The 27,059-nt window shown below is 41.2% G+C and overlaps 1 protein-coding gene across 1 annotated transcript in view; it reads right to left on the bottom strand.

Moving 5' to 3' along the window:
- Positions 1–613: 613 nt before the first annotated feature.
- Positions 614–27,059, bottom strand: part of LOC134349029 (tumor necrosis factor receptor superfamily member 19-like) — a 97,622-nt gene continuing 71,176 nt past the window's right edge. The window contains 5 exon segments of the mRNA XM_063052875.1: positions 614–1,699; positions 5,328–5,748; positions 6,748–6,850; positions 8,951–9,076; positions 12,797–12,961. Of these exon segments, the coding sequence (XP_062908945.1) occupies positions 1,688–1,699; positions 5,328–5,748; positions 6,748–6,850; positions 8,951–9,076; positions 12,797–12,961 (827 nt within the window). The 3' untranslated portion in view covers positions 614–1,687.

Here is a 27,059-nt window from a genome sequence, read left to right as displayed (position 1 = left end):
TTACCCCCAATACCGTGTGCTTTAAGTTTGCACACTAATCTCCTGTGTGGGACCTTGTCAAAAGCCTTTTGAAAATCCAAATATACCACATCCACTGGTTCTCCCCTATCCACTCTACTAGTTACATCCTCAAAAAATTCTATGAGATTCGTCAGACATGATTTTCCTTTCACAAGACACGCCCAGGATACGCCCTCCTCTCATTGCTACCATTGAGGAGGTGGTACAGGATCCTGAAGACACACACTCAACAGATTCTCCCCCTCCTTTTTTATATATATTTCTTAATGTAAGGTATAGATTTAAAAATTTTCCTATATTGTAATGTACTGTTACCGCAGAACAACAAATTTCACAATGTAAGCCAATGATATTAAATCTGAATGTGGTTCTGAATCTCCAGTGCCTACTCTGTTTTTGTTTTGCTTACTTTTCCTTTGTAATTTGGCACTCACAATACCCCTGCTGGTAAGATTGTTCCAGCAAACTGTAGCATCAAGACAATGATTGTTTTTATGACTATCTAAGTTATGGATAATGCAACAGAAATTCTTCATTAAGGATACATCATTGGCTTAAAGAAAGACTAGAGATACAGAATTGAAATATAGGATTTTATTGAGTTCGTAGTCTTAGCTGAAAAAACATACCTTGAAATCTACTCTACACAGAAGTACTTTAACTACTATTTTAACCAAGTTTTAACATCTCGTCTATGAATGCCAATGTTCATCTTGCATTTATAAACAGAATTATCATTGCTGAAGTAAAATGTTCCAACTGAAAGTTTTCCAATCCTTTGACAAGAACTGGAACATTGCATGAGAAACAGACATCTTTTGGCCACTCTCAGCATGCACTAATGAGTAAAAGATCATTCAATTCCTTCCCCACCTTCTTCCAATACTTAGAGTCACTATCTTCCAATATATAGTCCACTACCAGCTACTCAACCAATCTTGATTCCTTCAGTAAGAAGGTTACACACATCATTCTTAATGCCAGTTATTTTGCTGAATTATTTCCTTCAGAGCACACTAGCAGTCAAATGACAGAGGTGAAAAACAATGCAAATGGCTATCTTCTTCATTTGAGAATATTAATACTTAAGAAATATTCTGTACAATGTACAGTAGCAATTTTCTAAAAAAACATTAAAGTGTACAACTGCATTTTCTAAAACTTTAATAGCAAAGATTTATATCTGGATACCTAATAAATCAAAACCAATTGGAAGAACACTGTCTATAATCCTCAGCAGGTAGTATAAGTGACTACAGTGGTTAATGCTGCAATCTTTATCTCACTGGTTGCTGTCCGAACCGTGGATCACTCATCACTTGTCTTCAGAAACCCTTTAGCAGGCTGAGTACAAAGATGTTTTGACAGTTCTTTATCGTCACCTTTGCAGCCTTAAACATTCCTTCCGCGAGCTTTGAACAACGTGCCAAATGGTTCACATAAAAAAAGTTAATAGTAAATCAGAAATGTATATTGTTGCTTAAGCTGAAGCATATATTTAATAGGTTGTGGTTTCTGTCTGTGCTGAAAACACTGAAGTATTACATGATTTGCCATTGTTCAGCTGGAAAACTCAATATCCTGAGATTTCGTGCCTTGGTGGGATATTCCTCAGCTTTAGAAGGATGAAAACTGCAATGCTCCTCCGGCATGATCAAGTCATATTCTACAAAGAGTTCTGGAAATATAAAGTTAAAGTCGCTATTAACAATAAGTAAACATACAGATAAATAAATTGTTATCCAAAGTGTAAAAAAGTCATGTGTTTAATTGAACTCACTGAATTTTTAATAAACACCCTCTATTTTTTTCTTGTTACCAACAACTAACACTTGTACATGGAATACTAACAATATAATTAAAGGTATTTCTTTGGTGTCTTTCATATTTTATATTCAATACATCCTAATATTCTGTAACCTACATGTGAAGTGCAGCCTATAACTCAAGAAACATGGTAATCAATAAATTCCTAATAATTTGCTTTGAATGATCTTAGTTAAGGGATAACTACTGGGCAGAACTACATTGGTAACTTCCAACTCTTGCTCCAACGTTGGGTTCTGGGATCTCTAATGTCCAGCAAAATGCACCTCTGATAGAATGATGTCCCTTACATACAGGAATGCCAGGTCATCTTATATATTTGTAATTAAGCCCCTGGAAGTTAGAGTGTTACAACTGAGCCATGGGTGATACAGTAATAAAGAATAGTCATTAGTAAATCATGTGATAAAAAACTGACAACTTTTCAGGCTAAACTTCCAGACAGAGCTTGATGCACCAACTTTATATAAATTTGAAATTGCAACAGGCCTAGTGACACACTCAACGTGTCAATGACCATGCTATCAAGTGGCATCTCCTCACCAATAACCTGTTCACTAATGCCCAATTTGGGTTTCTGCTTTACTGCAGACTTGATAAGAACTTCGATTCAAACGTTGTCCATGAGCTCAATTCCAGAGGAGAGGGTAAAGTGATGGCCTCTGATAGCAAGGCACTATTTGCATGGTTTGGCAAATAGGAGTCTTGGTAAAACTAAAGTCAACTGATATCTGGAAGGAAATGCTGTAATGACTGGAGTCACACCTTGCACAAAGAAAGCTGATTGCAGATGTTTGAGGGGTTCAGAGGTCAAAATCTTAGTAGTGTGGCATTTCTACAAGGCTTCCTTAGTCAGAAGACTACAATGAACATAAAATTGTACAGCACAGGATCAAGCCCTTTGACCCCAATGTTGTGCCGAACTAAATTAGTAATCAAATGAACAACTAATCTCTTCTACTTACACAATGTCCATATTCTTCCATTTTCCTCACATTCCTCTGCCCATCTAAATGTCTCCCTAAAGTCTTGAGTGTGTCAGCCTCTTCTACCACTCTTGACAGTGCATTCCTGGCACCCACCATCTTCTTTTTAAAACATTTGCAGCTCACAGCTCCTTTGTCATTACCCCCCCCCCATCTTAAATGCATTCCATCGGTATTTGATATTTTGACATTGGGGAGAGAAAGGTACTGTCTGTCTACATTCTCTATGTCTTTCATAATCTTATAAACCTCTGTTCAATGGTTCACCAACTTCTCAAGGACATTGAGAGATGGGTAATAATTGCTAAGCTTGTCAGCAATGCCCATATCCTGCAAATCAAATTTTACAAAACGCTCTGTTGTTTCAAAGAGACCTGATAATATATTCACATAATTGAACTAATTCTGCCCCAAAATAAAATGAAGGGTCCTACTGAAGGGTCTTGGCCCAAATTGTCAGCTGTACTCTTTTCCATATTTACTGTCTAGCCTGTTAAGTACCTCCAGCATTTGTGTGTGTTACTTGGATTTCCAGCATCTGCAGATTTTCTCTTGTTTGTGATCAAAATAAAATGATTTGTCCAAATGTGCACCTTGCAATAATAATTAAATGAGAAGTCTGAGTTTTGGAATAAAGTACATCACTCACTATTTCATAATAAACAGATCCCAAATTTCACTTTAATAAATCCGATACAGACTTTAGAACTCTCCTAGAATTCCGTGACTTTCAGATCAGGGTAATGAGATTTCCTCCAGGTTAGAAACAATAATCAAGCTTCAACCTGTCAAGTACTATTAGAAGAATTATTTTTGTGGTTGGTAACATGATAACCCATACTGGTGTACATAGCTCAAATATAAACACAACTCTGTATGCTTAAATAAGTTTTGAAATCTGTATTGATCCTATTTATAGTAAGTGTCACTCGTAATAATATTGACAAATCTGCTGGGCTTTTTTATTTCCACGAATTAAATATATAATTAAAACAATATTCTTTTTCTGTTTAAATTAAGTCAATCAGCATAAAGTATGATGAAACTTTCCACCTGACTGTGTCTATCTGTGCATCTAGATATGGGAATGTGATAAGAAGGCAGCAGGCGTCTGGCTATTTCTGGTGCTTTAACTCATGGATTCCCTGTGCTCAGGTTGTGGTAAGGGCAATGTCTGTGCTTCCTTGTGCAGGAAATGTTGGCTATTAATTTCAGATTTAAACTGCCAGCTTCCATTTTTACCATTTTCCACGCACAAGAGACATCACCAGCTGCTGTTTCACATTGTCACTCCTTCTCTGTCAAAGAACATTCATATTAATATTCAAAGTACTCAAAAGCAGAAAACTGTTGCTTGAATTTTACACCTGTCAAAAATATCCATATAGATCATTTTGATTGTTGCAGTTGCCTCCCCTATTGCGACATATAATTTAATCCCTGGTGATCCTTAAGTTAAACTTTTAGAAAATCCAAATCTATCTCCTTCTGATCTCATAAACACAAGAGATTCTGCAGATGCAGGAAATCCTGAGCAACACAACACAAAATGCTGGAGGAACTCAGCAAGACAGGCAGTTTCTATGGAGGGGGATAAAGAGCTGACATTTTGGGCTGAGACCCTTCATCACATCCTGATAAAAAGTTTCATCCTGAAACATTAACTGTTCACTCCTCTCCATAGATGCTGCCTGTCTTGCTGAGTAGAGTGCGCTCCTTCTGATTTCATTTCCTTCTCCATCGGTAAAACACAACAGGCCAAGATGACCTGAAAATCTATTGACAGAAAAAGTAAGCAGCAATGCAGGAATAATTGTACTGTGAAGTTTACAGACAAGTGACAATTCTTTCTTCAGCTGTATACCCCCTGCAATATTGGTTCAACAAGTGTTGTCCAATTGGTCATGACTTCCCGCATTCCATGAGCTTTAGAAATTTACTTGTGCTGAAATCTTTCTGAAAACAATGTCACTTCATTCAAGATTCTATCACTAGTGTAAACATCTTGATTCCTATCCTACTATGAACCCTTAAGAACTTTTATATTTCAATAAGATTCTTATTCTTCTAAACGGCAGACCCCATCTGCTTAGCCTCTCCTTATATAACAAATTACCCTACCTTAAGTGGGTACAGGTCGACCTTCACCAATCTGGCACCATTGGGACCTGAGGCGTGCCGGATTAGTCAAAGTGCCGAATTACAGAAGGATCACATTAAGCAATAGCTAACCTTCACTAATCAGGCTCCATTGGGACCTGAGACGTGCCAGATTAGTGAAAATGCTGAATTACAGAAGGATCACATTAAGCATAATCACTGCCGGATTATCGAAGGAACCGGTTTACAGGTAGTCGGATGAGTGAAGGTCGACCTGTATTGCGAAGTCATAGATTCCCAAATTTACTGATGTTTGATCGATGTTATTATTATATAGATGATTAAAGATTTAAATGAAACATAGGTGACATTCAACTGATCACTATGCCTTACCCCTCTATCTTCCTTTGGAACTTGCTCCACACTGCACTGCATTTGGCTCTGCTCTTCACCTCCATAGTTTGCTGTTGGGAGATCTTCGAGATGTTCAGAACCTTCTTGCTTTTTGCCCTCTACATTAGCTTCTTCCGTCTCAACTGGAAAGGACTGCAGACAAAGCGACTCAGATGGCTCCCCTTCCTTTGGACACGTATCTGAAGGCAGGATTATCGAGGCTTCTAAGTTAGGGCTACAGGCAGTGATGTGTTCGGGAGAAGTTTCAATGTCTGAGGGGTGCAGAGACTCACAAGAAGAAGCGGTGTTGCTACAGTTGGAATCTCGCATCAGAGGCCAAGCTTCTGAGACATCACTATCAAAAGAGGGTGTAAAGATGTCAAGGAGAGAAGGCAGTACATCGCGACCACAGTCCTTGTTCCTGAGTGAGACAGAAAGCATGTTACAGTTGGCAAGGGTTGGTTGATAAAGACTAGCTGGTAAACCAGTGACTCAACAGTGCAGGGCATCAAATATCTTGTGATAAGATATGCTTAGTTTCTTGAGTAAAATACAATATATTGTGCAACAGTAAATGAAAATTCAATAACTGCACATACTGGAAGTTGTAAGTAGAAGCAGAAAGTGAAGAAACACTTAGCAGGTTAGGCAGCAGTTGTGCAGAGAGAAACAGAGAAACATCTCAGATGGAAGACCCTCTGTCACCATTTGAAAAGAAAGGAAATAGATTTGGATTACTGTAAAGCTGGGAGACAGATAGATTGGGGAGAGGAAATATTTCTGTTAGGGTGAGGGCAGAATTGCCTCTGCAATGAGTTGAAAAGGTCAACCTGTCAATTTATTCATGGGACAGTTAGACAGAGAAAAATTATTTTCCTTTCCTGTTTATAATTTCACTCCTTCAGGCAGAGTAACTTGCTTTGGCATGGTATTAAGTGGCAGGAATAACAGGCAGAAATGCGTGAAGAATAGGGGAAGATGCGAGTATTCTCAGTGCATGATGGCAGCTAGAGACTGGGAATGATGAAAAAGCAATGTGAAGACATGCCAAATGCAATGCAGTATGAAATGCCTGTTAGGTCTGTTTATGCGAATAGACAAAGAGTAACACAACATGGCACTCTGTGAACTGAAGGTAGGTTTTCCACATACTAGTAACGCAAGAACACAGGGTGAAAGCAATACGACTCAAAGTCAGGGTCCCCAACCAGGGGCCCACGGACCCTTCAGTTAATGGTAGGGGTCCACGGCATAAAAAAGGTTGGGAATCCCTGCTCTAAGCCATGATCGAATGAGTCAAAACAATCTGAGACTAACCAGTTAGCACTGTAAAAGCAGACTGTTAATTGTTGCTGTGGTGAACTGTGTGAGAGCTGGTAAAGCAGCTTGCTGTTGGACACGAGGTACTTCCAGCATTTACCTTTTCAGATGCTCTGACGCACTTGGAGGGAAAGAGCTTTCACTACTGTACTCCAGACTGCAGGTGTCATCAAAGCAACAAGACGGAACCAGGTGAACAGGACCTGAAAGGAAAAGATCCAGTGACTGCAGGGAGGAAATGAATCGAAGTGGAGACAACAACATCCATGCTGTCCATTTTGGGGGGCTCACAATGTTCCTGTTCACCTTCTTAAAGAATTCTAAAAAAAGTACTGTGCTGATTCTCTTTTCTCCTCATGTTCCGCCCTTACTACTTTTGTCTTTGTCTTTGTATCTTTCCCAGGATCTGTGCTAGCTTTTCCACGTGATGAGCTTTTCCCTGTAGTTTGATCCTGTATCTTTAGCTTTTTTCTGGCACTCAGAGCTCCTGCCTCTCTGGATTATGAACTGGCTCGGTACCGCACATTAATTTTTGATCATCCCCATCTGATAGTCAGATAATTCTATCCATTAACAGATGCATTAGTCTGCAATGGCCCTTGGGCTATCTCTGTCTCGTTACAGGGAACTCAATAAATATAAATATAAATATAAATCTAGATTTTATGTTTCCCTCTCCCATACACCAGTTTGAACACTATTATAAACAATTAGATGATTTTTTTATGCTACAAAGTAAATATGGCTCATAATTGTTACATTGTCTAATCCACCCAGGCTCAAAGCTGATTCAATGACATACTCTTACAGGAAACTATCCCAAAAATTGTTCTTACTTTGCTCACAAAAATCATCTGACACAAGCTAGCTAGTTACTCATCCCAATCTATATAAAGAATTAAGTTATGCCATCTCACAGCTACTACCAGAGCATGCTTGCACAGTAACAACCATGATATTAAATCATTTTCCATTTCTTGCTTCTACACCTGAAGTCTCTGCTTCTCTTGTTACATACCTAGTGCCTCACTGAAATCAGCTCTTTTTTATTTCCTCTTTGAATAGGAGTGGCACAGCAACATGGTGGTTAGCGTAATGCTTTACAGCCAGGGTTTGATGGCCGCCACTCTCTATAAGAAGTTTGTTTACTTTCTTCATGACCGTGTGGATTTCCTCTGGCGCTCCAGTTACCTCCCACATTCTAACGATGTAAGGGTTAGTAAGTTGTGGGACTGCTACGATGGCACCAGAAGCATGGCGACACCTATGGGCTGCCCTGGCACATCCTTAGACTGTGCTGGTCATTGACGCAAACAATGCATTTCACTGTGTGCTTTAATGTTTCGACATAAGCTAATTTAGTTCCTCAGAGTTGTAAGAATCCATGTAGATGACTCAAGTCTCTGTATTTTACATAATCCCTCAGTCACTCAAAGATTATGCTCTGTTAGGTGGACTTCTTTGGCCAGAAATACAAAACTGCAGAGACTGCTAATCTGTAAGCAGTCACAGTACGTGGAACATCTTTCATTTTAAGGTAAAACACAAGGGAAGCCTCTAATTTTGATATATTTTTAGGATGTACAACTGAACCAGTGACAGAAGTTGCATTATGTCTTGTCAAATTATCACTAAAGAGTGTGCGTTTAACTTTGGACAAGCATAATTGTATTAACGATATTACTTAAATTTATTGTTAGGTTTGTTAAGTTTGTTTAGAATTTAGTAAACCCCATAATTTTCCATCAAATTGAAATGAATAGAAAGAAAACAGTCATGACTGATGCACGAAAACTAATTTAAGCTGTGCTGCTTGCAATCCTATTGTGAGACCATATGATATAGGAGCAGAATTAGGCCATTTGACCCATTAAGTCAGCTCCACCATTTCATCCTGGCTGATCCAATTTTCCTCTCAGCCCCAATCTCCTGCCTTCTTCCCATATTACTTCATGCCCTGACCAATCAAGAATCTATCAACCTCTGCCTTAAACATACATAAAGATTTGACTTCCACAGCTATCTGTGGCAAGGAATTCCACAGATTCACTACACTCTGACCAAAGAAATTCCTCCTCATCGTTCTAAAAGGATGCTCCTCTATTCTGGCTGTGCCCGCTGGTTTTAGACTCTCCCACTATAGGAAACATCCTCATTATTTTTGCATTCCTCTTACAATGCACATAAAAAGTGACTGCGGTTTTAAACAGTAAAGAGGTATAAGCAAGGGGAAACCACTGCAATGGAGGTGTCAGTGTTCCCTGAAACAACACAGGCCCTTGGGCACCTTCCCTCACACTTACCACAGGTCTGTGCTGGACTTTGCTGACAGTAGGCACAAGCTCGGTGTGGACTCAGATTAATCCTCTGCCTGTCAAGTGAAGATAGTTCAGCTCTATTGAACTGAGCATCCTGTAGCCTCATTGACCCTAATAGCAAAATAAAAAGAATGGTGCTTGATGCAGATCTCAGTAATTCTCAACATACTGTTTCAGTAGCCACACCCTCTTTCCGAGCACAGGTACTGGATGTATCGGTGACATTGGTTTTTCTACACCCACATTAACAGAAGTTTTTTTTGAGATAAACAATGATTCAAACTACAAATATTCTTGCATGACTAGAGCTATTTTAATCTTTTCTTTTCAAATATAATTAGCATATTAGATGGTACTCATGATTTTTAAGAAAAAACAAATATTTAACAGGCACTAGAAATTAGAAACATTTGAGATTCTGTGCTCATATTAGCATTGTAGATAAGATCTCCGTGTAAAGGATACACTAATAATACATAGATGGTTGTCTTAATCCAACCCTGGGGTATCCCAAATGAGATCAAGGACATTACATTTTGCAGGAGTTTATCAATGAATCAAATAAGAACAACCAGCTCCATAACCAACATTCTCAGAACATCTAAAACCTAGCACACTTCAATTATTTGTAAATGAGTTCTCATGCTAAATACAGACAGTGTTTCTTTGCAAACTTTTCTGCATATCAATGCCATATGTATCAACCCACTGAACACAGCTGATAATTTGAAATTGGTCACTTCACTGAGAACTTTGTTCAGACATAGAGACAGGCTTAATATAATATAATTGAAAACATTCCTCCTTCATGACAAACACTTCTTTTAAAGTTTAAGAGTCCTTTCCACCAGGCCTGGATTCAATCACTAGACAGGTCATCTGCCTTCCAGATCAGTCTTTAAATTTCACAACATATTCTGAAATGATATAATAAAGCTGCTGTCTATGTGTGGTCTGTATCTTTGTACTTGAAATTAATGGCTGCTTATGGTTAGTTTTAAATCCAATTGTAGATGTCAGTGCAATGAGAAGAGGTTCTATTTTTCTCACTGCTGGAAAAGGGCTGTTAACTTTTTGGTTCAATGAAAGACTGGGAAGTAAAATATATTTTCGATTTAATCCATTCACAAGAAGATAATTTAACTACACCAATATATTACAGTCGTAATGACATTATAGAACCCTGAGGACTAGATAGATAGGAATATACTCAGCTGAAGCCCGACTACTTGCTCCTTTTAGAAGCTCTTCAGATATGTCTGTACAGGAAAATTGTATTAATCACACCTTCACACCTCTTGTTACAATATTGCTTTGCAATGGTGATAAAAAGTGGACTTTGTGTCACTTTGAAATTGGTCATTTACCCCTAGACAATGACAGAGCTTGATTGATCCTGTTATCTTAATTCTGTGCACATGTGTGTTTATCATTGCTGAACTGTTGCATTTATTATCCTTTCGATTACGGTGTTGCTTGTTTCTTTAATAAAACTTTCTTAGTTCTAGTAATCCAGACTCCAACTGAGTGATCCATTTCTGCTGGTTCGGCAACCCAGTTACGGGGTACGTAACAATATGTATATTAAATTAAAAATAGTGCAAAAACAGAAATAATATTAAAAAGTGAGGTAGTGCTCATGGGCTCAATGTCCATTGAGGAATCGGATGGCAGAGGGGAAGATGCTGTTACTGAATCACTGAAAAAGTGCCTTCAAGTTTCTATACCTCTTTGTTGATGGTAACAATGAGAAGAGAGCATGTTCTGGGTGATGGGGGTCCTTAATAATGAACACTGCCTTTCTGAGGCACCAATTCTTGAAGATGTCTTGGATACAGAGGCTAGTACCCAAGATGAAGTTGACTAATTTTACTACATTCTGTAGCTTCTTTCGGTCCTGTCCAGTATCAGCCCCCCCCCCCATACCAGACAGTGATGCAGCCTGTCAGAATGCTCTCCACGGTACACCTGTAGAAGTTTTCAAGTGTTTTAGGTGACAAACAAAATCTCCTCAAACTCTTAATGAAATATAGCCACTGTCTTGCCTTCTTTATAGCTGCATTGATATGTTGGGACCAGGTTAGATCTTCAGAGATCTTGACACCCAGAACTTGAAACTGCTCACTCTCTCTGCTTCAGATCCCTCCCTGAGGATTAGTTTATGTTCCCTCGTCTTATCCTTCCTGAAGTCCACAAGCAGCTCTTTCATCTTACTGATGTTGAGTTCAGGGTTGTTGCTGCAACATCACTCAACTAACTGGAATATCTCGCTCCTGTCCACCCTCTCACCTCCATCTAAGATTCTACCAACAATGGTTGTGTCATCAGCAAATTTAGAGATGGCACTTGGGCTATACCTAGCACACAGTCATGGTATAGAGGGAGTAGAGCAGTGAGCTAAGCACACTTCCCTGAGGTGTGCCAGTGTTAGTTGTCAGCGAGGAGGTTTTATTACCAATCCACTGATGCAAGGATCCAATTGCAGAGGGAGGTACAGAGGCCCAGATTCTGTTGCTTATTGATCAGGACTGTGGGAATGATGGTGTTATACACTGACCTATAGTTAAAAAACAGCATCCTGACATAGATGTTTGTATTCTCCATGTGATCTAGGGCCACGTGAAGAGACATTGAGATTGTGTCCATTGTAGACCTATTGTGGCGATAGGCAAATTGTAGTGGGTCCAGGTCCTTGCTGAGACAGGAGTTGATGCTAGCCATGACCAACCTCTCAAAGCATTTCATCACTGTAGATATGATTGATACTGGATGATAGTCGTTAATGCAGCCCACTCTACTCTTTTACATGGCAAAAAGATGATCAAACTAACTTTGCATGGGTTGTCAGTTTGATGTTGGCATCTTTTAGCAGCAGCCATTCTTATTTCACTTAATCATGTACCTTGACACTCGGACCACAACTGATAGGACTGTGGAACTGTAGTTATACCAACCTTGTCAGTGTTGAGCTACCCTGAATCTTAGGTAAGGTCTAGCAACAGTTAAGAGGCATCCAGACAGACACAAGAACAGGTAGGGAATGAAGGGATACAGGTTATGTGCAGTCCAATGGGCTGAGTTTAAATTGGGCAAAGTGGTCAGCACAGATATTGTGGGCTGAAGGGCCTGTTCCAGTGCCATATTGTGTTGCATTTGCAGAATATATCTAGAAGGTTCCATGTGTTTGGAGTAAAAAGATGAGGCAAATTTTAACTGGAGAGCAGCTTCCAAACGATCAGCAGCAGCCAACCTTCCCCTTGCTTTTCTGCATGTTATTGCTTAGCCAATCACATTGATGTGCAGTCTATTTGACTGTAATGATACATTACAGAATTCAGTACTTTCAGAATCAGTAGTAGAATTCAATAAATATTCATTGAAAAGTAGCAGTATTTATCCTTGTATTTGACACAAGGGTGTTTTATCAACTTTAGCCATGAAGAGTTATCCTACCATTCTCTTCAGCTGTCCGTCACCTCCCTCTGTCACATCTCCTCCTTCCCTTTCTCCCCTCAGCCCTTTACCTCTTCTATGTACCACTTCCCAGCTTCTCATTTCATTCTCCCTCCCCCACCCACCCATTTTCTCCCTCATTTGAGCTCACTTTTCACCTGCCAGCTTGTACTCCTTTCTCTTTCCCCTTCCTTTCCAGTCCCTCTGAAGGGTCTCGGCCCAAGATGTCGACTGTTTACTCCCCTCCATTGTTGCTGCATGATCTGCTGAGTTCCATCAGCATTTTACTCAGGAATTAGCTCTTGTTTCTGATTTGCAGAACTCCATTCCCCACCAGGCCATACATTTATAGAGGGTCATTTCAGGTCAGAAACTTACAGTTGGGATTCTTCTCCATAAATTGTTTCTTGCAGTAGATGATGCAGAGGATAAGGAGAGCGAGCAGGACCATGGCCAAAGCACTGCAGATCACTGCAGCCAATGCCGTGTCCCGAGGACTGGAGGACGTTGATGAGATTTTCACCAGGTTCACTCTAGCACTACCTAAAAGCAAAATTAAATGGAAGTTAGTGTCAGAAATGACCTCAAAAATTTGGAATCCCACACTTCAGCCATAAATCACACCTAATCTGATTTGTATTCTGAACTATAGAGAATGAAGCAATTCTTCTATTCAGGGCCAAAGCAATTAGATTGGGCAACAATGTAGAAAGTGAGTCAGAGACCCTCTGTCAGATTTGACATATTAACTCTATTTATCTACCCGCACATTCTGCCTGATCAGCTGTATCCAGTATTTTTTACTTTTACTTCAGATTTCATAGTCACTACTGCCGTGTTGGAAACCCAACAGCCAATATGCACAAAGAAACTCTCACAGACAGAAATATGAAAAGCAAATGGTTGCAAGTAATGGAAATCAGAAAGAAATTGTAAAATGCTGGATGTACTGCAACTCTGCACAGCAAACTGAGACATGACAAAGACCGGATAGTTTGTTCTTTAACTTGACTGAGATATAAATATTGCTCAGGTCACAAATTCAGAGCAAGAAGGCTGTGAGAGGAACAGCTAATGATTTCCGGAGCAAAGGCATTTTACTACTCGGAGTAAAAGAGAGGCAAGACTGCACAGGCGCATGATGTCAGCCAGCAGAGTGAGAAAAGCTTAAAAAGACTGCCATATCCAGCAGGCAGCGGAATAAGAGGGCTTTGGCTCAACGGGCTTAGGCAGTAACGAGGCGAGGTAGGTCTAATGTGTTAATTGCAGAAAGGAAGTATGTGTGTGAGACTGGTTTTCTGTGCTCATTGTCAGATGTGGGAGGTCCTGTAGTCTCCCAGCCTCCCCGACGGCCACATCTGCACAAGGTGTGTCAAGCTGCAGCTCCTAAGGGACCGCGTTAGGGAACTGGAGTTGCAGCTTGAAGAACCTTCGTCTGGTCAGGGAGAGCGAAGAGGTGATAGAAAGGATTTATAGGCAGGTGGTCACACTGGGGCCACGGGAGACAGACAAGAGGATCACAGTCAGGAGGGGGAAGGGGAAAAGTCAGATACTATAGAGTACCCCTGTGGATGTAAGCCTTGACAATAAGTACTCCTGTCTGAGTACTGTTGTGGGGGACAGCCTACCTGGGAGAAGCAACAGTGGCCGTGCCTCTGACATAGAGTCCGACCCTGTGGCACAGAAAGGTAGGGAAAGGAAGAGGAAGGCAGTCGTGATTGGGGACTCTATAGTTAGGGGATCAGACAGGTGATCCTGTGGACGCAGGAAAGAAACTCAGATGGTAATTTGCCTCCCAGGTGCCAGGGTCCGGGATGTTTCAGATCATGTCCAAGATATCCTGCAGTGGGAGGGAGAACAGCCAGAGGTTGTGGTACATATTGGTATCAATGACGTAGGTAGGAAAAGGGAAGGGGTCCTGAAAAAAAACTACAGGGAGTTAGGAAGGAAGTTGAGAAGCAGGACCGCAAATGTAGTAACCTCGGGATTACTGCCTGGGTCACGCGAGTGAGTATAGGAATAGAATGAGGTGGAGGATAAATGCGTGGCTGAGGGATTGGAGCAGGGGGCAGGAATTCAGATTTCTGGATCATTGATCACACCTTTTTTGGAGCAGGTGTGACCTGTAAAAAAGGACGGGTTGCACTTGAATCCCAGGGGGACAAATATCCTGGCAGGGAGGTTTGCTAAGGCTACTTGGGAGAGTTTAAACTAGAATTGCTGAGGGGTGGGAACTGAATTGAAACGACTGGGGAAGAGGCGGTTGACTCACAAATAGAGAAAGCTTGAAGGCGGTGTGTGAGGGAGGATAGGCAGGTGATAGAGAAGGGACGCACTCAGACGGACGGTTTGAAATATGTCTATTTTAACGCAAGGAGTATTGTGAACAAAGCAGATGAGCTTAGAGCATGGATCAGTACTTGGAGCTATGATGTGGTGGCCATTACAGAGACTTGGATGGCTCAGGGACGGGAATGGCTACTTCAAGTGCTGGGTTTTACACGTTTCAGAAAGGACAGGAAGGGAGGCAAGAGAGATGGGGGCGTAGCACTGTTGATCAGAGATAGTGTCACGGCTGCAGAAAAGGTGGACGCCCTGGAGGGATTGTCTACGGAGTCTCTGTGGGTGGACGTTAGGAACAGGAAGGGGTCAATAAATTTACTGGGTGTTTTTTATAGGCTGCCCAATAGTAACAGGGATATCGAGGAGCAGATAGGGAAACAGATCCTGGAAAGGTGTAATAATAAGAGCTGTCATGATGGGAGATTTTAATTTCCCAAATATCGATTGGCATCTCCCTAGAGCAAGGGGGTTAGATGAGGTGGAGTTTGTTAGGTGTGTTCTGGAAGGTTTCTTGACACAATATGTAGGTAAGCCGACAAGAGGAGAGACTGTACTTGATCTGGTATTGAGAAATGAACCTGGTCTGGTGTCAGATCTCTCAGTGGGAGACCATTTTGGAGATAGTGATCATAATTCTATCTCCTTTACAATAGCATTGGAGAGAGATAGGAACAGACAAGTTAGAAAAGTGTTTAATTGGAATAAGGGGAATTATGAGGCTATCAGGCAGGAAATTAGAAGCTTAAATTGGGAACAGATGTTCTCGGGGAAAAGTACGGAAGAAATGTGGCAAATGTTCAGGGGATACTTGTGTGGAGTTCTGCAGTTCTGTCTTCCAATGAGACAGGGAAAGGATGGTAGGGTACAGGAACCATGGTGCACAAAGGCTGTAATAAATCTAGTCAAGAAGAAAAGAAAAGCTTACAAAAGGTTCAGAGAGCTAGGTAATGTTAGAGATCTAGAAGATTATAAGGCGAACAGGAAGGAGCTCAAAAAGGAAATTAGGAGAGCCAGAAGGGGTCATGAGAAGGCCTTGGCGGGCAGGATTAAGGAAAACCCCAAGGCATTCTATAAGTATGTGAAGAGCAAGAGGATAAGAAGTAAAAGAATGGGACCTATCAAGTGTGACAGTGGGAAAGTGTGTATGGAACCAGAGGAAACAGCAGAAGTACTTAAGTGAATTTACTTCAGTATTCACTATGGAAAAGGACCTTGGTGATTGTAGTGCTGACTTGCAGTGGACTGAAAAACTTGAGCATGTAGATATTTAGAGAGAGGATGTGCTGGAGCTTTTGGAAAGCATCAAGTTGGATAAGTCGCCGGGACTGGATGAGATGTACCGCAGGCTACTGTGGGAGGTGAGGGAGGAGATTGCTGAGCCTCTGGCGATGATCTTTGAATCATCAATGAGGACAGGAGAGGTTCCGGAGGATTGAAGGGTTGCGGATGTTGTTCCTTTATTCAAAAAAGGGAGTAGAGATAGCCCAGGAAATTACAGACCAGTGGGTCTTACTTCAGTGGTTGGTAAGTTGATGGAGAAGATCCTGAGAGACAGGATTTATGAACATTTAGAGAGGTATAATATGATTAGGAATAGTCAGCATGGCTTTGTCAAGGGCAGGTCGTGCCTTACGAGCCTGATTGAATTTTTTGAGGATGTGACTAAACACATTGATGAAGGTAGAGCTGTAGATGTAGTGTATATGGATTCCAGCAGGGCATTTGGTAAGGTACCCATGCAAGGCTTATTGAGAAAGTAAGGAGGCATGGGATCCGAGGGGACATTGCTTTGTGGATCCAGAACTGGCTTGCCCACAGAAGGCAAAGAATGGTTGTAGACGGGTCATATTCTGCATGGAGGTCGGTCACCAGTGGTGTGCCTCTGGGATCTGTTCTGGGACCCTTACTCTTTGTAATTTTTATAAATGACCTGGATGAAGAAGTGGAAGAATGGGTTAGTAAGTTTGCTGATGACACAATGGTTGGAGGTGTTGTGAATAGTGTGGAGGGCTGTCACAGGTTACAGCTGGACATTGATAGGATGCAAAACTGGGCTGAGAAGTGGCAGATGGAGTTCAACCCAGATAAGTGTGAAGTGGTTCATCTTGGTAGGTCAAATATGATGGCAGAATATAGCATTAATGTTAGCTGTGTGGAGGATCAGAGGGATCTTGGGGTCTGAGTCCATAGGACAGTCAAAGCTGCCGTGCAGGTTGACTTTGTGGTTTAGAAGGCATACACTGCATTGGCCTTCATCAATCATGGGATTGAGTTCAAGAGCCGAGAGGTAATGTTACAACTATATAGGACCCTGGTCAGACCCCACTTGGAGTACTAGTCACCTCACTACAGGAAGGATGTGGAAGAGATTGACTCTGTGGTTAAGAAGGCATATGGTGTATTGGCCTTTATTAATCGTGGAATTGAACTTAGGAGCTGAGAGGTAATGTTGCAGCTATATAGGACCCTGGTCAGACCACACCTGGGAGTACTGTGCTCAGTTCTGGTCGCCTCACTACAGGAAGGATGTGGAAGCCATAGAAAGGGTGCAGAGGAGACTTACAAGGATGTTGCCTGGATTGGGGAGCATGCCTTATGAAAATAGGTTGAGTGAGCTCGGCCTTTTCTCCTTGAAGCGTCGGAGGATAAGAGGTGACCTGATAGAGGTGTACAAGATGATGAGCTGCATTGATTGTGTGGATAGTCAGAGGCTTTTTTCCAGGGCTTAAATGGTTGCCACAAGAGGACACAGGTTTAAAGTGCTGGGGAGTAGGTACAGGGGAGATGTCAGGGTAAGTTTTTTACTCAGAGAGTGATGAGCGTGTGGAATGGGTTGCCGGCAACGGTGGTTGAGGTGGATACTATAGGGTCTTTTAAGAGACTTTTGGATAGGTACATGGAGCTTAGAAAAATAGATGTCATGTGTAAGCCTAGTAATTTCTAAGGTAGGGACATGTTTGGCACAACTTTGTGGGTCGAAGGGCTTGTATCGTGCTGTAGGTTTTCTATGTTTCTAAAAGATAAATGAAAAGCAATAAAAACTGTAGATGTTGGAAATCAGAGATAAAAGGTGAGCAGGTAAGACAGGATCGGTGGAGTGAGAAACCGTGGAAGCTGAACCATGGCCAGTGCACTGTTTCCAAGAATGGAGCAAGCAGGAAAGATCAAAGGGAAAGTCTGAAATTATTCATTCACACTTGGGTTCCCCATCACAATAACATGTCTGTTCAGGTCAGATGCTGTATCTCAAGCATACTTTAATTTTCATATAAGTATTCCCTTTTATTTTAGCTTTCCTGAAAGTGCAGAATGCATTACCTCACACTTCCACCACTGTTTTTAATTTTCCTCTCTCTCACGGCCTCATTCATCTCCTTCAAATTACATCTTCTCCTGACAGGTCATTTATAATCGCAAGCACTTCAGTTACCATCAGCATTATAGCCTTGATTGGTATCCACTCCTATCGCAGAAAAAACACGGTGTTTTCCCCATCCTCCTTCCCCACCTCCTCTCTGCAATTTAAATAGTTGGATTACTAAATTTTCCTAGTTCCATCAACATGAAACATTAACTCTGCTTTTCCCATTCTGTATTGATAATCAGTATGTTAGTCAACATACAAGGTTCCCAGCATTTTCTGTTGTTATCAATGGGAATAACGCCCTTGCTTTTTTTACAAAACCATGTCTTGGTATTTTTATTAGGGGCTCCTGATAGGGCAGTGTCTTGGTTTTAAAGTTCATCTGTAAGACAACATTTCTGAGAGGGCAGTAGTCCTTTGGTCCTACACCACAGAGTCAGTCTGGATTTAAGTTCCCAAATTGATGTGGGACTATAACCTCCTGATTCGGAATCAAGAAAGCTATCACTTGACCAGCAGCTTACTGGTTAATGTCATTGTAACACTGTTAAAGTTTAGGCGCAAGCAGTTAATACTAACAAATATTGACTTAGGCTGGAGCTGATGAGGCACTGTTAATCTTTTAACTGTTTCCCTGGCAAGTTCAACACTATGTCAATGTCAAGTCACTACTTGTTTTCTCAGCTTCTTAAAATGTCATGAAATAATCTTCATGTAGTGGGAATTACAGTTTCACTAGAGATATTGAATGCAACATTCACAAATACCACAACGGAGAAGGATCTCTGTTAATCATTTAGTAAAACTTTGTATGAAAATTTAGAAATCTGAATGACATTCAGAATGCAAAAGACATTACATTTCTTATTTTGGTCCTGAGGTAATTCTTAGGTTATATTGTTTCAGAAGATCACTTTGTTTAGAGGGAAGACAGGGTGCCCATGGTAGCTTACCACTTAGCACGACACTATTACAGCTCAGTGCATACTATAGTTCTGACCCATGATTAGGTTAGGCTTAATCAGATGTGGCTCCAAGGGCAGGAAGGACCTACTGGGCACTGTATTGCTAAATAATTTATTTATTAAGATACAGCACAGAGTAGACTCTTTGAGCCCTTTGAACTGAGCTGCCCAGCAATCCCTTGCTTTAATTCTGGGCTAGTCACGGACAATTTACAATGGCCAAGTAACCTACCAACCGGTACGTCTTTAGACTGTGGGAGGAAACCGGAGCACCTGGCTGAAACCCACATGGTCATGGGGAGAACGTACAAACTCCTTACAGGCAGCAGTGTGAATTGAACCGGGGTCGCCTGTACTGTAAAGCCCTAACCACTACGCTACCGCACTGTATATAAATAAAGATTTATATTTCTATTTCTGATTTACTGCAGCAGTTCCAGTATTTCTCCCACTCACTCAGAAAAGTAATATTCTTTTCATTGCAGGAAGCTGGCTAATGGGAAAACACACGGCAAAAAAAAAGATTTAAATGCATTTGTTTTCTTTGATAAAATAATGATTGAATTAATGAACAACCTTAATTTTGCAGATTATAGAGCAATTTTCATCCCAAGAGTCTGTTGTAATAAACCTTACTATTGAATCCTCCCTCCACTTCTTTAAATGTCAATACAGTAAGGTGTGGTAACAGAGCTGTGCACGGGACACCAGACACGGTCTAAACAGGGCTTTGTTTAGTGTTGACAAAACTTCCTTTTATGTTCTACTCCTTTAATTATAAGGCTAACATACATTAGCCTTTTTGATTTTTTTTACATGCTTATTTGGAATCTGGGCTGGTGTCACTGTACAATTGTTATAAAACAAACCGGTTGAATTCTGGAACTAGGTAAGGAATGAAAAAAAGATGGAAACACTGAGATAATCATGTGGCACTTGTGGAACGAGATATAGAGTTAACATTTCTGGTCAAAGACACTTCTTCCACCTGACCTGCATTTTCTATTTTCATTTCAGATTTCCAGCATTTGCTACATTTTCTGATTTTCATTTAGAGATAGCCTTGTTGATTACTATTTGGAAAACAAAGTAAGGCATTAGTACCTCCAAAAGTCTTTCAATTGCAGCGACAGAGATAACTCTTGAACAGCATGTGAATAAAAACTGTAAAAATGTAATTTTTGCATTTATATTTTGTGGAATTGTGCAAAATCAAAGTGAATCTTGAATGCGTTTACTGACTGGGAAACAACGCCATGAGTTTGATGACCAAGTTTTGAAGTGTGCACTTTACCCCCTACTCACAGGTTCCATCTGCATACTTACTGAGTGATGACAGACAGATTCCTGAATTAGGACAGGCAATATCTGAGGAAAGGCTGGACTTAGTCGTATTTCTCCAAATTCCCTCAGAGTTGCTCAAAACAGAAAGCTAAATTGAATAATGAGTGAAATTGTCTTAGCTCATTTCCTCTGGGAATTGATCAGAGCACATAAAGTCTAGTGGAAATAAACTAGGACAATTTCACTCATCATTCAATTATTCAACTGATAAATAGAGGGTTATGTGGGAGGAAATGGTTACTTTGATCTTAAGAGCAGGTTAAAAGGTTGGCAAAACTGTGGGCCAAAGGGCCTATACTATGCTATAATGTTCTATGTTCTAATATACCCTGCAATATATTTATTTTAAATACTAATTTCAGTGAGCTAAAATAATAGGCCTGCCTCTAGTCTCTATAAATCAGTTAGCTTAGCATAAGCCAAGAGGCAGCTTTGCCTAGATTTTATGGTTCCGTATAGTAAGGCTTTATGGACTAAATTACTGGACAGCTTTCTTCCACTGAACATTGAAACTGGCAAAATTATCAAAGAATCACAATAAATTTTTGTACACTTGATCTTGTTGATTCTTTAGGAGGAGCATGGGAGATTCAATGAATGTTATTTCAGCCTTCAAAGCCCTATATAATTGAGTGACTACAAGGCAAAAAAAGAATTACTGTTGTTAGGCACACAACAGCTTAAGAGAAGTAAATCCTACACGAACATAATCCCAGCATTATGAGGTCTGGCTGCATACCACCATGACAAGGTGGTTAGCCTTCACTTGCAGATGAAAGCCCTGGGGACTGGAACAAAGAAGTCTGCTTAAACAAAGAATAGGATTGAGGATTTTTTTTATTGGTGAAACAATTCAATAGAAACCTAAAATCTTTAATGGATTTCCTTTGTACTGGCATTTCTATACTGTATTATGCTTTCTGTCTGATTTTACCTGAGTGAACCCAACCTGGTGTTCTAGGCAAAGCCAGGGTGAGTCATCAGCCTACATGGCAAGTATGAACTTACCTCTATCAGATCTGACAGTGTCAATTTACTGACTAAAGCAGTCCCTGAACTCAAGGCCACGGCTCTGAGTGGTAGCAGAGTCTTTTGGGCATTAATGCCTTCATGTTGTACTTGGGGTGGAAGTGGGAAAGGTGTGGTATTGGACATTGGACAGAAATGAGACAGCAGTGTGGTAAGATGCTTTTGGGGTCAAATATCATTATCACTAGGAAGTCCTGGATAACTCTACTACCTTTACTTCAGAATATTGCTGTGGTGTGGTGTTGAGGGATATTGTCAACAGAAAAATGGAGAAATAATTTTGATAGCCAGCTAAGCCAGGTCTTCTTGCCTTATTGCCTGTCAAATATGCCTAAAACATGGAATATTGCTGCATTTTCCTATATTTAAAAAGCATTCAAAAAGTAGAAATAAAAATTTTTTAAAAATCGTAAGAACATATACAAAAAAACCAACTTAGAATTGTATACAAGTATTTAATTATTTACTGAGTCGTTTCTGGGCTAGGCTAATGCATTATCTCTGTTTTTAACTAATGTTCCTGACTGAGCCACAGAGATGAGCAAACAACATGCACCAGGCACACTGATGAGAGTGTCATTACTGGTTTACGTGGAAGCACCTCCATAGTCAGAATTCAAACATTTTCTGTTTGAACTGTGATTTTCACAGCCACAGAAAGAGTTTTCAGTCAATGAATATTTTTAATGTGCATCATTGTTGTAGAAACAAGGTAGCCAGCTTGCACTCAGCTGATACTCCACTGAACAGCTAGAAGTACTAAAGTGTTAATCTGAGATTCTATCGGCTTCATCAGGTGAATGTTATGAACTCCATTGCAATATTGCACAGTAAAAGCAGCAGAGAAAATCCTGGTGATATTTGCCTGCCTTCTCACTGATCCAGAATTCCACTTTGGCATCGTCCTGCATTATACACGCCAATGATTCTCAGCTTTATTTACAAACAACAGGAATTCTGCAGATGCTGGAAATTCAAGCAACATACATCAAAGTTGCTGGTGAACGCAGCAGGCCAAGCAGCATCTATAGGAAGAGGCGCAGTCGACGTTTCAGGCCGAGACCCTTCGTCAGGACTAACTGAAGGAAGAGTGAGTAAGGGATTTGAAAGTGGGAGGGGGAGGGGGAGATGCAAAATGATAGGAGAAGACAGGAGGGGGAGGGATAGAGCCGAGAGCTGGACAGGTGATAGGCAAAAGGGGATACGAGAGGATCATGGGACAGGAGGTCCGGGCAGAAAGACAAGGAGGGGGGGGGTTTGACCCAGAGGATGGGCAAGAGGTATATTCAGAGGGAGAAAAAGGAGAGTGAGAGAAAGAATGTGTGCATAAAAATGAGTAACAGATGGGATACGAGGGGGAGGTGGGGCCTTAGCGGAAGCTAGAGAAGTCGATGTTCATGCCATCAGGTTGGAGGCTACCCAGACGGAATATAAGGTGTTGTTCCTCCAACCTGAATGTGGCTTCATCTTTATAGTAGAGGAGGCCGTGGATAGACATGTCAGAATGGGAATGGGATGCGGAACCAAAATGTGTGGCCACTGGGAGATCCTGCTTTGCTGAACATCTACGCTCTGTCCGCCAGAGAAAGCAGGATCTCCCAGTGGCCACACATTTTGGTTCCGCATCCCATTCCCATTCTGACATGTCTATCCACGGCCTCCTCTACTGTAAAGATGAAGCCACACTCAGGTTAGAGGAACAACACCTTATATTCCGTCTGGGTAGCCTCCAACCTGATGGCATGAACATCGACTTCTCTAACTTCCGCTAAGGCCCCACCTCCCCCTCGTACCCCATCTGTTACTCATTTTTATGCACACATTCTTTCTCTCACTCTCCTTTTTCTCCCTCTGTCCCTCTGAATATACCTCTTGCCCACCCTCTGGGTCAAACCCCCCCCCCTTGTCTTTCTTCCCGGACCTCCTGTCCCATGATCCTCTCGTATCCCCTTTTGCCTATCACCTGTCCAGCTCTTGGCTCTATCCCTCCCTCTCCTGTCTTCTCCTATCATTTTGCATCTCCCCCTCCCCCACCAGCTTTCAAATCCCTTACTCACTCTTCCTTCAGTTAGTCCTGACGAAGGGTCTCGGCCTGAAACGTCGACTGCGCCTCTTCCTATAGATGCTGCTTGGCCTGCTGCGTTCACCAGCAACTTTGATGTGTGTTGCTCAGCTTTATTTACTTGCTTTTAAATATAATTCCCTGTAATTACAGCCTGATAACACAAAAAATAACTCTGAGAGGGCAGCTTTGGATCTTCCCGGCTGCTGCCTTGCTTTATTGTATTCCTACAATTTATTAGTTCAGTATTGTACTGCAGCATTTGCACACGAGGGCGTACAGGAGTGAGATATACCAACTAGTGGAGTGGTGTCACAGCATCAACCTTCCTCGGAACGCCAGTAAGATCAAAGAGCTGATTGTTGACTTCAGAAAGAGTAAGGCAATCCTCATAGAAGTATCAGAAGTGGCGAGAGAGAGAGCAATTTCAAGTTCCTGGGTGTCAGTATCTCTGAGGATCTAACATGGTCCCAACATATCGATGCAGCTATAAAGAAGGCAAGACCACAGCTGTATTTCATCAGGAGTTTGAGAAGATTTGGTTTGTCAGCTAAAACACTCGAAAACTTCTACGAATGTACTGTGGTGAACATTCTGACAGGCTGCATCACTGTCTGGTATGGGGGGTGGGCTACTGCACAGGATTGAAGTAAGCTGCAGAGAGTTGTAAGGTTAGTCCGTTCCATCATGGGTACTAGCCCCTATCCAAGACATCTGTGAGGAGCAGTGCCTTGGAAAGGTGGCGTCCATCATTAAAGACCCCCACCGCCCAGGACATACCCTCTTTTCATTGTTACCCTCAGTAAGGAGGTGCAGAAGCCTGAAGGCACAAACTCAGCGATTCAGGAACGGCTTCTTCTCCACTGCCATAGGATTCCAAAATGGACATTGAACCCGTGAACACTATCTCACATTTTAAAAATTATTTCTGATTTTCCACTACTATTATTAAATTTATGTCTTTAATATATATACGTACACACACACTTACTGAACTGATTTACTTGTTTCTATATTTATCATGCATTGCATTGTATTGCTGCTGCTAAATTAACAAATTTCACGACATATGCCGCTGATATTAAACCTGATTCTGATTTTAATTCCATTAGAATGGACAGAATTTTGTATACATCCATGTTCAGAAGTTGTGTGACTTGTAGAAGAAAATGAACTTAGATGATACGTCCTTTTCCCAAAACCATCTTGACTGTTCTTCTGATGGCGCCCCCTTTAAGGATTCCTTTTCATCTTTTACTTCTTCTGTTTCCTCATTTGTGCTCTGATAACGAGATTTTCTGCATATACTACCCCTGACTTCTCTTTTATCTTTCCTAATCCGCTTCTGTAACTGTGGCTTGCCCTTTACCATGGTAGAGAGAGTACTTGACTGCATCTCTTCAATTTCCTGCATTTCTGCTCTGTAACAGAAAATGAGAATACTCTGCTTCATTTTCCACCCTACTACTCTCCACATTGAAAAGATCGCCCTTCAGGGGGATGTAGCAGAAGCCAAGATTATGGCACTGGAAGTGGCTCTGCTGCACAGGAGGGCAGAAAAAAATGTGCCAGCGCTTTCGAGGTAGGGATTCTGTGGTAAGGGGTCGAGACTGTGGCCACAGACGGGACTCCTGGATGGTGTGTTGCCTCCAAGCTGCAAAGGCCACGGGGTGTCTCAGAACAGCTGCAGGGGATTCTGGAAGGGGAAGCTGAACAGCCAGTTGGCATCATGCACGTAGGCAGCAACAACAGAGGAAGAAAAGTAGTTTGAGATCCTACAAACCGAATTTAGGGAACTAGGAGATAAATTTTAATAAATAGTACCTCAACGGTAGTAATCGCAGGATTACTGTGCCATGTGCTAGTAGAGTAGCAATAGTAGAATGGTTACGATGAATATGTGGCTTGAGCAGTGAGCAGTGGGTAGGAGGAAGCGCTTTAGATTCCTGGGGCACTGAAAGTAGTTATTCCAGTACAAGCCAGGCAGTCTATGCTTAGGCAGAATTGAGATCACTGTTCTAAGGGGAATGTTAGCAAGTGTTGTTGGGAGGGTTCAAAGTAATATTTATTTATTGTGATACAACATGAAATAGGCCCTTCGAGTGGTTCCACCCAGCAATCCCCCAGTTTAACCCTAGCCTAATCATGGGACAAATTACAATGACCAATTAATCAACCAGCTGGTATGTCTTTGGACTATGGGAGGAAACTGGAGCACCCAAAGGAAACCCACGAGGCCACGGGGAGAATGTATAAACTCCTTACAGGCAGCAGAGGGAATTGAACCCAAGTTGCTGGTACTGTAAAGCACTGTGCTAACCACGATGCCACCATGCCCTAATATGGTAGGGGGATGGGAATCCAGGAAGAAAGTACAGAGGGCGGCAATGCAGAGACCAAAACGAAAGTCAGAAAAGTCAGAGAGTAGTAAAATTAAATGCAAGAGACCAAGATTACTAGATTCTCAAAGGACAATGAGCATTTTATCTGAATGCCTGTAGTATCGGAAACAACGTCAGTGAACTTGTGGCACTAATCAGTACAAAGGGTATAATTTATGGACATTACAGCAATGTGGCTGAAGGGTGGAGATGATTGAAAATTAAATATCCAAGGGTATCAGGAAACACGGAAGGATAGACAGGAAGGTAAGGGAGTGGGGTAGTGGTTTTAAGAATGAGAAAAGGGTGATAGCGGGAGATGATACAAGATCTAAGGAGCAGAACCTTGAATCCATTTAGGTCAAAATTAGGGATAGTAAAGGGACAAATCACAGGTAAGATTCGACTATATCGACCACTGAATTACATGTTACAGGCAATACATCAAGATGATTTGATTTATTGGAATAAATGGAATGGTAGTTATCATGGGGGGCTTTAAATTTTGCACACAGATTAGGCAAATCAAGTTGGTTGAGAAAGTCTTAGGAAGACCTCATGGAATATATCCACGAAAGCTTTCTTGAACAGCGCGTTAGTGAACCTGCTACCTTAGATCTGGGTCTGTCTAATGAGACAGGTGACAATCAACGATCTTGTAACTAGGGATCCCCTTTGAAAGAGAGCTCACAATATGATTGATTTTCTCATACAAATGGAGGGTTCAATAGTTTGAACTGAAATTAGTGCATTGTTATGATCTTGCACTTGATCGTTTACCTGCACTGCACTCTTTTGGTAGCCTTACACTTGATTCTGCATTGCTATTCTTTTACTTTACTCTAGCTCAATCATTGTGTGATGATCTGAACTAGATGAATGATATGCAGGATAAGCTTTTCACTGTATTTTAGTACATGTGACAATCATAAACCAATACACACCTTCATCGGTACTTTTCCCTGATATTATTATTATTATAATAGTGTAAATTAATTTATCAACTGTCTCAGATTATCTCCAACTAATACTTGTTTTCACATAGAAAGAATCAGGCTGAGAGCCTGGCAGGCAGGAGATGTAGATGGAGTTCATGAAACCAAATATTGGGAATGGCAGGCAGAAACCTTTGCATTCATGTCGTCCTGATGCC

Source organism: Mobula hypostoma, chromosome 7 (genome assembly GCF_963921235.1).
Source record: "Mobula hypostoma chromosome 7, sMobHyp1.1, whole genome shotgun sequence".
Classification (NCBI taxonomy): domain Eukaryota; kingdom Metazoa; phylum Chordata; class Chondrichthyes; order Myliobatiformes; family Myliobatidae; genus Mobula; species Mobula hypostoma.
This window is presented reverse-complemented; position numbering and strand designations above follow the sequence as displayed.